At 38.9% G+C, this 13,413-nt stretch overlaps 1 protein-coding gene across 5 annotated transcripts in view; it reads left to right on the top strand.

The window, feature by feature from the left end:
- The first annotated feature begins 679 nt into the window (after positions 1 to 679).
- SAMD13 (sterile alpha motif domain containing 13) overlaps positions 680 to 13,413 on the top strand; it is a 65,386-nt gene continuing 52,652 nt past the window's right edge. The window contains exons 1-2 of one of the 5 annotated variants that reach the window (XM_082339505.1): positions 680 to 753; positions 5,515 to 5,599. In XM_082339505.1, the coding sequence (XP_082195631.1) occupies positions 744 to 753; positions 5,515 to 5,599 (95 nt within the window). In that variant the 5' untranslated portion in view covers positions 680 to 743. The other 4 variants (XM_082339508.1, XM_082339507.1, XM_082339506.1 and 1 more) reach the window with 4 other exon arrangements.

Genomic DNA, 13,413 nt, shown 5'->3' with positions numbered 1-13,413 from the left:
GGATGTGGGACAATTCTTTGCTGGGCAGGACTGCTCTGGGCATTGCAAGATGTCTAGTGTCTTTGGCCCTACCAATTACATTCCAGTAGTTCCCCATCCGAAATCACTGGGACAAGCAAAATCACTCTGGTAAAATCCATGGGTTTTAAAATCCTATGGTTCTAATATAATGAACCAAGTACATAAAAAGTGCTTTGTAAACTGCAGAGTGCTCTACAAACGTAAGGTGCAATTATTCACTCTCCCTTTGCATGCCCAGGGCTTCAACTGAGTGAGCCACAGAATAGGTGTTCCAAGCAGAGAATGCCACGTGTGTGTTCGGGGTGAAGGCAGAGTAAGGCCCTAAACAATATGGGCTCGGCCGGGAAATCTCTACTTGTCATAACTGCCAAAACCCAGCTAAAAACTTCATCAGAGTTGCCACGTGCGAGTCAGACGGGAAGAAAAAATGGTATTAGCCTGAAGACCCCCAATTTAAAAGTCTCTCTAGGAGTGTTTCCCACCTCCAGCTCCCAGGAAGTTTTAAGTTCTTGCAAATGTCCTCCCTTACCTTCTCAACGCCCCGGCCTCGTCCCTTCCCTTCCGGGCCTCTCGGCTTCCGAGCCGCCCCAGCCCTTGGACCCCTACCCCGCCCGCGGAGACTACAAGTCCCGGCGTGCCCCGCGCGCCCGGCCGGCTGCACTGGGGCTGGGCGCGTGGCGGCCGGCGAGCTCTGTGCGGGGTAAAGCCTCCCGGCGCCGGCCATGCGGGGAGGTAAGTGATCCGCTCGTGCTGCGAGCGCGCTGGGAACGTGCCCGTCTTCCCCCCTCTCCAGGATGGAAGGAAACGAAGAAAGCCACAATAAAAACCGCCCTGCCCTCCCTCGTCTCTGCTGTGTGTCCGGTGCTCCTGCAGCTTGTTGCACCCCCGAGCGTGGAATCTGTCACCCTGGAGTGGAACTGGGGGCAGAAGCGTGCCCGGCTCCGCGGAGAGCTGCGGCTCACCGGGGGCTGCGGGGCAGAGCTCGCAGGATGGGACCGGGAGGTGGCACGGCTCGGCTGGGCGCACAGCGAGCGCCACACCCCCCTACTACCTTTCCAAAGACGAGCTCCCCCGGGGAGCCCCCAGTCTCAAGGACGAACGGTTTCTTCTTAAAAGTCTTAGCCAGAAACTTTCCCCTCTGTCACCAGTGCCACAAGCGAGTCGTTTGGCTATCGGACGGGACCGGCTGGTCCAAGAGGCTCTCTGGCATCTCCTCTGCTGCCCTCTGTTCTGCCCCCACCGCCCCCTCTCCAGGCCCTCCTTAGTTTTCCTTGAGATGCCCTTGGGGACCCGTTGAGCTCGGCCGTGCCCTCGGGCGGCTTCTCGAGCTTACTTCTGCAGCCCTGTGCACCCAGGTCTGCGCTCTGCGACGCGGGCTGGATGCGCCTGCGGGCCCACTCCTGGAGACAAGGCCGGCGGGAGGGTCCTGGGGGAGGGCACTGGGCCTCTGGGGGATGAGTGCGGATCAATAAAAGCAGCAGATCGAGGCGCCAGTTTCCCGTCCTTTCTGACCCATCTCCCCTGCTATCTGAGCCCATTCCCAAGTGTCCCCGAAAGTTCTGCTCCAGAATCCTAGCACGAGGATCTCCGAAGTTATTTTAGTACATCCCATGATATCCTGGATCAGAAGGTCTTGTTGGTTTGCATGTGTATCTCTCACTCTACGCTTACACACTACACACACACATACACACAAACACCGTGCACACTACATATTCTGCCAACACACAAATACCACACACTACACACACCACAAACACGCACATATTACACAGCGTACACATAACACTCATCACACACACTGCCTTTATGCTATGCACCACACACAACCAGACACCACACTACACACAAATACACGTAATTTTTATTAGCAGAGAAGAGGGTTAATATCAGTTTGGTGGAGGGAGTAAAGAGGAAGTGGTTGAGTACTAGTATATATACTTATACCCACAAATGTCAGTTTATTCCAAAGTTAGAAACTAGCTGATGAGTGAAACCTCCTGTTGTCAGAATTTGTGGCACATTTTGTATAAAAAGGGATTGATTTTTCACAATACCTCCTGAAACCCATACCCTTGTGTAACAGGCAAACTTTTGATCACAGCAGGCAAGACAGGAAGGGATGTCCTTTTCTATATGTAGGAAGAAATTCCTGGAGAAACTTCACAGAATCCTTTCTCCTGTGAGTGTGTCTAAGGAAGAGTCAGTATAACTACATTTTCTTTGCCTCTTTCCTTTCAAGAGTGGCGTGCTGAACCTGATTTTTTTCTGAGCAGTGGCATGACAGTGCTGTCAGGACACCCTCTTCTCTATCCCTTGCCCTCAGGACTCACAGCCCAGCGCCCTTCCGTTTGAATTTAGTTGGAAAACAGCTGAGAAATTTCAGATCAAGCCCAAAAGCATTATGGAATCTGTTGGTGAAAGAGTGCTCTATCTCCAGAAGAGTTCATCATTTTGATCAGTGGTGGTAAAACAAACAAAAAAACCCCACCTGTTTGAGCCGTGCTCAAAAAATGGTACTCAAACATATAAGAACATTTAGAATTCTTTCCTAAATTATTATTATTTGCTCTTTCAAGGGGGTAATGGCAAAGATGGGCAGAGAGAGCCCTTGAAATTTTTCTCAGCGATGATCTTTCAAGAACTTGAAAATTTCTAATATAATTTCTGCAATAAGTAAGGGGAAAAAATTGACTTTGAAATTCAGGTTGCAAATTTGGATTATAGTTGCTGATCTTCTAGTACCCTTAAAAAGTACTAAAGAAAAGGGAGACCAGCAGCTTTCTTCTCAATTCTGCCTGAAGTCTACACACTATTACAGCAGCAGATGACTTTTTCTAGGATCCTTCTTCAGAACCTGTAATTCTCTGCCCTACCTTGAGAGGTTTTGTTGACATCTTGACCTAAAAGTGTGCAAATATTGATTGGTGTTTATTTCACTGACAATCATTTATGTTTCTAGTGTATGTACAGCACATTTGTGGAATGGGAATGTTTCCCTTGAGCACTAGTTCCCAGCCAAGCAAGCAAGAGAACTGTGAGGTTGACCGGGGTAACTTAATAGAAAGATCATGCCCAGCCCCTACTCCATCTCCCACTTACCAGAACTGGGACCTAGGATGGTGGTGGAAGATACTACGAATTTGGGGGCTGGCATAAGATCTTCTTTTTCGTATGTAACTAATATAGTACCAGGTGCTCATAGAAAATAAGTGTTGAATCTGTTGAATTATGCTTTTTACGCAACTGGGATAAACAGTTAAAATGAAACCTCCCAGACTAATTGTTTTTGTTTTGTAGAATAAGGTTTGTTTTATTTTGAATTTTTTGCTGACTTCATCTGGTAGGATGAACGCCAAAATTAAAGAATGTGGGCGTTCTCAGGAGATCTGGTCATCTACTTTGCATCCTCTCTGAAATATGTTACTTCCTGCATAATGAAATAAAAGGATTTTCAGCTGGGCAGTGCTTGCCTTATTCACACAAAGAGATTACTTAAAAGCCAGCCCTGGAAACTTTGTCGGCGATTCTCAACTAGGAAGAAAGGGTAACAGGACTGCAGCTTCTGGGTGTTCACTGGGTATAGTGCATAAGCACCAGGCTTTCTCTTATTTTCTCTTTTCTCCTACAGGAAAGAAAAAGAAATAGTTTGACACATAGCATTCATGCTCAGAACAGCAGCAAAGACATATGATGCAGAAACAATGAAGGGGAGGGAGAAAATAAGAGGCTCTTGATATAGCTTGTTTTTCTTTGAACAAGACAGGTGCAGGGAGAATTCTGCAGTTTGGAGACTCATGATTCATTCACTTCCACTAATTGTGCTGAAGGTAGTTAGCAAAAGTGAACAGGCACACTGTAGCTTTAAAAAGTCAGCCATGAACCAGAAGGCAGTTGGTGCAGCTTGTGTGTGATTCCTAACGTCATGTTGGCTGAGAGCCAGCCTGGTTTTATTTCACTGTGTCAAATTGTACCTCCTTATTGAATTCCTTTGCCAGCCTACTTTGTGAAAGAAAACATTGGGGTTTCTTTGGCTGTTCTTGATAAGCCTATAAAAAATGACATGTTTTAGTTGCTTCTAGGTAGGTTTTCTTTTTACTCTTCCACAAGAAAAAATAATAATAATAATAAGACAATGTAGTGTGGTGTTGCAGAGTATCATTGTGAGTGTTTTGTTTTGTTTTGTTTCTGATATGCTTAGAAAATGGTGAATGTGTAACAGTTTCCAACTGAAGTGAAATCATTCTTTTGGCATGGAGCAAGCAGCACTATCTTCTGTCTACTCTGTAACGGTGTGTGGATGTATGTTAATATCTATATGTATCTTAAATGTTGGATTTCTCTATGGATGATCTAAGTGGTTTAGCGACTGGAAGTTTGTGTGTGTGTGTGTGTGTGTGCGTGTGCGCGTGTATGTATCAGCAGTGAAGATAATCCCACACTTACAGTATTATTTGTTAATCATCTACTTCTCTAACAGTGATAAAATCTTGTGAATATACTAAATGATGCACTTGTCATGTCAGAGTAATCCCTAGGGGAAGGAGTGCCGAAGTATAAAGTGATTTGAGAGGAAATGTATTTAATTTATGGCTTCAGCTGCAGAAGAACAAGCATGTTTCAGAACTAGTTTTTTTTTTTTTTTCCAGCAGTTTTGTTCATAGATTTTTCATCTTGCTAATTGCATATTAATTGTGGAGGGATTTTATTTTTTCAGTCCTCTTCCTACTAAACAAAAAGACAAAGTGATAGATGCTACTATATCTCCTTGAATGTTTTGATGATTTTTATATAAATCTAACGAGTTGCCTACCCTCTCTTACACACACACACACACACACACACACACACACACACACACACACACACACACCAGCACCACCTTTCTGTGCTAAGGGCTATCTGACATTTTTGTGAGCTTCCAGATTCACCACAGCGTGGCCATCTCACAGACAGGTTTTTGAGGTTTTCATTGAGAATATGTGAGGTAGGGGAATACTTGCTGACGAAAGCTTTAAGTGCTCTTTTGCATCGCAATGAAAAAATAGAGGAGCAGTGGGAGTGGACAGAAAAACAAATACAGTAAGAAAAGAAGAAATCATAGCCCGTGGTGGGAAGGGGAGGAAAAGGGGGATTGTTTTTCTCTACTTTGACTCATTTATAAGTTGCAATGTCTTAAGTGAGAGCTTGGCACCCGGAGGAAGCTGTGCCAGTTCACACAGCACTTGTTTTGAACGAGGATTCAATTTCATTTGCAAATGCTTATTGTCAAGGCAGGGAGTGCCAGTACAGATGAAAGCACCCCAATACGTCTCCTCCAGTTCTTTAGGTTTAATCACGTCTCTCCAGTCTCTGAGGGAACTAGAGATGTAAGCAAACATACGTGAACTGGTGTGAGGCTGTAAAAGGGACCATTATGTTTCCGATTCAGAATATATATTCTTCTCTCACTTTCTAAGAATTAAACACAAGCTTTTCTCCCTTATTGATTAGTTGCTGAAGTAAAGGAACCCTGCAGCCTCCCCATGCTATCTGTTGACATGGAAAACAAGGAAAATGGCTCTGTCGGTGTAAAAAAGTAAGTGAAACTGGCTTGTGAGTTCTGCTTCTACAAACAACAGAGGTACTTGGGTTCTATTTTTATACTTCTTGCTTATCGACTACAATACACTGTTTGGGGGTTGTCTTGGTTGATTGGTCTACACTGGCCACCAGCCTCCGCTCTCCCTCCAGCCCCAACTGCCTTTTTCTGTATCCATTTCTAAGACAGAGATGACTCAGACATCAAACTGTGCATCAAGGTTTAGTGTATCAGCCTTTGGAACAGGGCAGGTTGAAGATTCCAGCCCTGAGTTCTGTATACTGAAACAAAAACACAGAGCAAACAGAGACTCTGCCTCCCAAGTCCACAGGCTACACGGAGGGGTGGGGTGGTGGTAGGAGGAAACAGAAAAGAGAGCTTGAGTCTTTTTTAATAAAATCACCCCTCTCAAAACTGAAAGCTATAGGGAGAGAAGGAAAAAAGTGTCAGTAAGAATACTAAGTTTAACGACTTCTCTGTCCTAATTTTATGAACTTGAATGTGAAACATTTCCATATATACCATAGTCTTCTCTTTTTACATCTGTTCTTATAGTTGAAACTTGTGTTTATATTTATTGTGAGTTATATGCTTGATTCTTTTAAATAAGAAAATTTAGTTGCATTATGTAGCGTATTCTGAAACACGCTACATATTTCAGACTAACTCATAAAATATCTGTAAGTATATGAAAAAAATGTATATTCTCTTTTAGGAGTTACATTTTAGCTATAATCACTTTGCTTACAAGGAAAAAGTATGTTCCGAGACGGTGCTGTCTGTTTCATTTTTCTCATGTCAGTTAGTTTAAAATTGCCTTCAACTTGAGCTTTGGAAGAAACTAATTAAATGTAATCCATAGAAGCTGTGATACCTAAGTGAGGAAATAGTGTGCTATATATGTTTATGAATAGAAGGTGTATTTTACATTAAACTTACATTAAACTTAATAAAATCTGCTTTTAAAACTTCTCCCGTAATTTATATATCAGTGCCATGCTACCATGCTTATTCCCAGTTCTGAAGTTTGGGGTAGGTAGATGGAGGAGGAATGAAAGAAACAGATGCTTTTTTAATGTGTTAGATCAGCTGCTTCGAATAGTACTCTGAGTGGGGATGAAAATGTCCTACACTTGTACTGTCCACAATGATAGCCATGACCTGCACGTGGCAATTAAAAACTTGAAATGTGACTAGTGTAACTGATGAACTGAACTTTTAATTTTACTCAGTTTAAATCAACTTTAAAAGTTGACAGCTTCATTGAAATATAACTGACATATAATAAACTGCATGTGTTTAAAGTATAAAATTTGATAAGTTTTGACATTTGTATACAGCCATGAAACCATTACCAAAATTAGCATAAACATATCTATCACCCACAAAGGTTCCTCATAAACCTTTGTAATTTCTCCTTCCTGCCCTTCCCTTCCCTCATATCCCCAGGCAACCACTGATAAGCTATCACTGTAGATTAGTTTACTTTTTCTAGATTTTTATATAAATGGAATTATTCATAATGTACTTTTTTGGGGGGAGGGAATGGGTCTGATTTCTTTCACCCAGAATAATTAATTTGGGATTTATTCATGTTATAGTGTGTATCAATAGTTTGTTGCTTTTTATTACTGAATAGCATTTTATTGTATGGATATACAATACTTTGTTCACTGTTTATCCACCCACTTGTTGCTGGACATTTGGGTCGTTTCCATTTTTTTAGGGATTACAATTAAAGCCGCTTTGGTCACTTGTGTACAGGTCTATGTGTGGACATACTCATTTCTCTTGGATAAATCTCTGGGAATGAAGTGGCCAAACTGTTTTCCGAACTGCTCTTTATTTCACTTGGTGTGGTTTTAATTTTCATTTCCCTAATGACAGATGATATTGAGCATTTTTTCATGTGCTTATTTTATCCATAGATCTTCTTAAGTACTGTTCAAATCTTTTGCCCATTTCTTATTGGGCTGGTTTTTTAATATATTATTGTGTAGAGTTTTTATGTATTCTGGATACAAGTCCTTTATCATATACATGATTTGAAAATATTTTCTTGTGGTGTGTGATTTGTTGTTTTTTTTTTTTCATTCTCTCTACAGTGCCTTTCAAAGAGCAGAAGTTTTAAATTTTGATGAAGTCCAGTTTATAAATTTTTTATCTTATGGATAGTGCTTTTGGTGTCATATCTAAGAACTATTTGCCTCACCCAAGGTCACAAAGATTTTCTCTTATGTTTTCTTAGATTTGGGACTATGATTTTTGAGTTAATTTTTGTGCATGGTGTGGGATAAGGATTAAAGTCTTTCTTTTGGTGGTGGTCATGGTGGTTGTGTTTTTTGCCTGTGGATATCCAGTTGTTCCAGCACCATTTGTTGAATTGCTTCTGCAACTTTGTTGAAAAATAATTGATCATATATGTGTAGATCTATTTCTGGACTCTATTTTATTCAAATGATATTTTTGCATATATTTATGCCAATACAACACTGTTTGGATAACTATAGCTTTATAATAAATCTTGAAATCAGGTAGTATTAGCCATCCAATTTGTTCTTTTTGGAGCTAGTTTTGGCACTCCTAGTCCTCTGAATTTCCATATAAATTTTAGAATCAGCTTGTCAATTTCTACCAGAAAGATGCCTGCTGGTGATTTGATTGACATTGCATTGAATTATAGATCAATTTAAGGAGAATTGACATCTTAGCAATATCATGTTTTCCAACTCATTAACATAGCATTTTTGTCTGTTAACTTAGGTCTTCTTTAATTTCTCTCAGCAATGTTTTATAGTTTTCAGTGTGCAGATCTTACACATCTTTTGTCTATATCCCTACATGTTTCATATTTTTATGCTATTATTAATGGTAGTGCTTTTTAAATTTAAATTTCCAGTTGTTTGTTGTAGTATATAGAAATACAATTGATTTGTTTTTTATATTGACCTTGTATCCTACAACCTTGCTAAACTCACTTATTACTTCTAGTGGCTTTTTCATAGATTCTATCAAATATTTAACATAGACAGTTATGTCTTGTGAGTAAAGACAGTTTTACTTTTTCCTTCCCAGTGTGGATGCCTTTCATTTCTTTTTCCTACCTTATTGCACTGAATAGGACCTCCAGTAAAAAGCTGAATAGAAGTGGTGAGATTAGACATCCTAATTTTGTTCCTGATGTTAAGAGAAAACATTTACTCTTTTTCTTGTCTTTGTTCTTCTGTATAAGTGTGTCTTTCTTTTCTGTCTGCTTTTAAAATTTTCTCTTTATCGTTTATTTTTGAGCAATTTGATTATGAGACTCCATGTAGTTTTCTTCATCTTTCTTGTGTTTGAAGTTTGTTTTGTGTTTTGGATTTGTGGACTTAGTTTTCATCAAGTTTAGAAGTTTTCAACCATTATTTTTCAAATTTTTTTTAGTCCCCCTCCACTTCTCCTTTGGGGACTCCAGTTATAGGTTTATTTAATCGCTTGATATTGCCCCACAATTCACTGATGCCCTGTTAATTTTTTTCCAGTCCTTTTTCTGTGTTTCATTTTGGATGGTTTCTACTGCCTCCCCTTCAAGTTCACTAATCTTTTCTTCTGGAATATATAATCTCTTGTTAATCCCACCCAATGCATTTTTCATTTCAGACGATGTAGTTTTCATCTCTAGAAGTTCAACTTGGTCTTTTTTTTATATCTTCCATGTCTTCACTTAACATGTTCTTCCCTCTAGCTTCTGAACATATGAAATATAGTCATAATAATTGTTTCAACGTCCTTGTCTACTAATTCTATCATTTCTCAGTCAGTTTCAGTTGATTGGCTTTTCTCTTGATTATGGGTCATATTTTTCTGCTTCTTTGCATGCCTGGTAATTTTTTATTATAAGTCAAGCATTGTGAATTTTTCTTTGTTGGGTGTTGGATATTTTTGTATTCCTATAAATATTCCTGATCTTTGTCCTGGGGTGTGCCTAAATTACTTGGAAACAAACAATTTGATTCTTTTAAGCATTGTTGTGCAGGACCAGAGCTGTGTTTAATCTAAGGGTATTTTTCCCCTTTTATTGAAGTAAGACCCATCTTTGTACTCTAACCAATGCTCCTGAATGATGAGATTTTCCTCTCTGGCAGATGGAAACAGGCACCATTCCCATCTCTGTGTGATCTCTAAGGATTGTTGTCTCTTTTCCGTGGTTCTTTCCCCAGCCTCTTTCCTCATGTGTATGTGATAATCAGTACTCTGCCGAGCACTTGACGGGAAGCCTCTACACCTCTCCAGAGTTCTCTCTGTGTAGCTCTCTCCTCTCTAGAACTCTTTCCCGGGCACAGCCTGAAATATCTCTTCAGGCAGTAAGTGGATACGGCTTACCTTGCTTGTTTCCCATCCCTCAGGGATCACTGTTCTTTATTGCCTATGTCCAATGCCTTGAGTGCCATTCTCACATATCTTATCTATTTTTTTAGTTGTTTTAGGCAGAAGGGTAAATCTGGGCCCCATTACTCCATCTTGATCAGAAATAGAAGTTCCAGTTAATTTATATAGCCAAGTGGCTATCAGCTAACCTGTTGGGCAGGGTAGAGTTCGATTATAATACAGAATTCCTAAAACATAGAGTCTTAAGGCTCTTTCTGAGATCTGCCCAAATTGGGGCTCACAGTTGCTTCCATTTTGTTTTCCAGGTATGGAAAATATAGTTGCTTTACTAGGGAATATACTTCACGAAGGGTCATTTCCAAAGAAGCCTAGGATAATGGCTCTTATTCACTGGCCACATGCTCCTGATCAGAGCTTTAGTTTTATAAGGCTACTATTTATGGTGTCCCTTTTCTGTGTCTAGTACTTTGTGTGAGCCTTGTTAATCCTCACAACCATATTTTGAGGTATGTGCTATAATTCCCACTTTATAGTGGAGAATACCAAAGCTCCAGGAGGTAAAAGACCTTTTAAGAGTTCACAGCTAAGAAGTGCTGGTGTTGGTATTCAAGTTCTGAAGCCTCAGTCCTTTCTTCTGCACTAGGGTGACTAGGTTGTTTAAAGGTGGCCTTCAGTCACTTTCACCAAAGGCATGGCTCTCACTACCAGGAGGCTATAGAAGCCTATTTTTGTCTCCAAGATTTGTAGATGTTGCAAACATTCAAAAATATGACCATGACAAAGACAGGACTTCCTTTCCAAAATGGCATATTTCTAAGTCTGTTCTAAGTACTAGGCCAGTGATTTCTCAAACTTGAGTTTGTGTCACTTGGAAATACAGATTGCTGGGCCACATCTCCAGAGTTTCTGATTCAGCCTGGGAATTTGCCTTTTAACATGTTCTCTGGTGATGTTGATGCTGATAATCCAGAGACTTTGGAAAACAATTTGGCATTATTTTCAAGTGTAGAACCATAAAATATTTTATAACTCAGCAATTCCGTTTCTGGATATATACAAGTGCTGCTCAGTAGAAATGATATTTGAGCCATGTATGTAACTTAAAATTTTCTAGTGGTCATATTTAAACAGATGAAATTAATTTTAGTACATTTTATATTTGACTGAAAATACCCAAGATGTTATCATTTTGAACTGTAATCAATATAGCATATTATGAATGAGATAGTTTACATTTTTTGTGCTAAATTTTATAAATCCACTATGTATTTTATACTTAGAGTATGTCTCAATTTGGATGCCAAATTTTTATCAGAAATGCTTGATCTCTATTAGATTTCATAAAATTTGCAATCGAAAAAGCAGAATCACATACCCTAATAATTCCAAACATACCTAAAAGTCCCAATACATTAATCACGTACCAAAAAATTATTTTCTCTTAATATATGCATGTACATTAACACAACTGGTTCTTTTTTTTAGAAGATTTGATTTGACTTTGAAGCAATAACATACCAGTTTCAAAACTATCTCTGTCCAAGTTAAATAACTTTACTGATACTTAAGTCATATTTTTAACATTAAATTCAAAAAGGTATTGCATAAATTTATAAGCAACTATAAATTTATCAATGTCAGCAAAGCATTCTTCAAATTTTTCTTAAAATTGATTTATGTTAGAAAATGTGTAAAATTAATTTCATTGTATTGTACTCTGAAAATTTTCAGTTTTAACACGAAATTTTGTGCCTGTTTAGCTAGGTTAGCTAGGTTACAAATCAGCATTTCCTTTTTTTTTAGGAGCTTCAAATTAAGCTCATTTACATGTAGTCTGATATCAATGAGAAAATATAAATTACTCTGCCATTTTTTTGTCTTTAAGTATTTTTTTGTCTTTAATTATTGAATATTTGAAAAGCATTTTTTTGTTTTAATGAAATCTTGAATTGGACTTAACAATACAATAAATCTTTGTATATTTCTTCCATGACTTAACCAACAAGTACAGGCAAAGAACACAGATATTAAATGTATTGTGTTCTATTTCTTTTAAGAGTTCCATTGTCTGGCATTGATCCATAGCATTTGCAAATATTTACTGAATGATTTAACAATGGTATCCATGACACTTTTCAGGAATCTGCTTTAGAAGACTGAACATGAGTATCATACAGATACAGAATCAGCTCAGATTCTGTTTAAAATCACTTCAAAATGTTTCACTGTACATTTAATTTTGATTACAGGTGACTAATGTCATCAATTCTTTTTGACTGTTGAGAAGCAAGTTATCAAGTTCCCTATGTCTTTGCTAAAAATGTCTCTTAATATTGTCCATTTTTTACACAGCAAACAAATAGCTTTTTTCCTTTTGCTCTGCTCCAACAAATTGCAATTGCTGTTTATCATGAAATTTCCAACATACTTTCAGCCAGGCTCCTTTTTCTTTACTGTTCTGGTTCTACTGCCAGTTTCTGCATCTCCTTTTGATTCTGCATCAGTAGTATGCCTCCTTTTCATTATTTTACTTTGTTTTATTTTTATTGGAGTATAGTTGCTTTACACTGCTGTGTCAGTTTCTGCTATACAGCAAAGTGAATCAGCCATACGTATACATATATCCCCTCTTTTTTGGATTTCCTTGCCATTTAGGTCACCACAAGACACTTAGTAGAGTTCCCTATGCTATACAGTAGGTTCTCATTAGTTACCTATTTTATACTTAGTGGGGTATATATGTCAATCCCAGTGTGCCAATTCATCCCACCACCCCCTTCCCTCTTGGTATTCCATACACTCGTTCTCTACAACTGTGTCTTTATTTCTCCTTTGCAAATAAGATCATCTAAACCATTTTTCTAGATTCCACATATATGCATGAATATACTATACTTGTTTTTCTCTTTCTGACCTCACTCTGAATGACAGTCTCTAGGTCCACCCAGGTCTCTGGAAATAACACAATTTTGTTCCTTTTTATGACTGAGTAATATTCCATTCTATATATGTACCACATCTTCTTTAACCATTCCTCTGTTGATGGACACCTGGGTTGCTTCCATGTCCTGGCTATTGTAAATAGTGCTGCAATGAACATTTGGATGTATGTGTCTTTCTGAATTATGGTTTTCTCTGGATATATGCCCAGTAGTGGGATTGCTGGATCATATAGTAGTTCTATTTTTAGTTTTTTAAGAACGTCCATACTGTTCTCCATAGTGGCTTTGTCAATTTACATTCCCACCAACAGTGTAAGACGGTTCCCTTTTCTCCACACCCTCTCCAGCATTTATTGTTTGTAGATTTTTTAATGATGGCCATTCTGACTGGTGTGGGTTGATACCTTATTGTAGTTTTGATTTGCATTTCTCTAATAATTAGTGATATTGAGCATCTTTTCATGTGTTTGTTGGCCATCTGTATGTCTTCTTTGGAGAAAT

This window comes from Balaenoptera borealis (assembly GCF_965194805.1).
Source record: "Balaenoptera borealis genome assembly, chromosome: 1".
Classification (NCBI taxonomy): Eukaryota; Metazoa; Chordata; class Mammalia; order Artiodactyla; family Balaenopteridae; genus Balaenoptera; species Balaenoptera borealis.
This window is presented reverse-complemented; position numbering and strand designations above follow the sequence as displayed.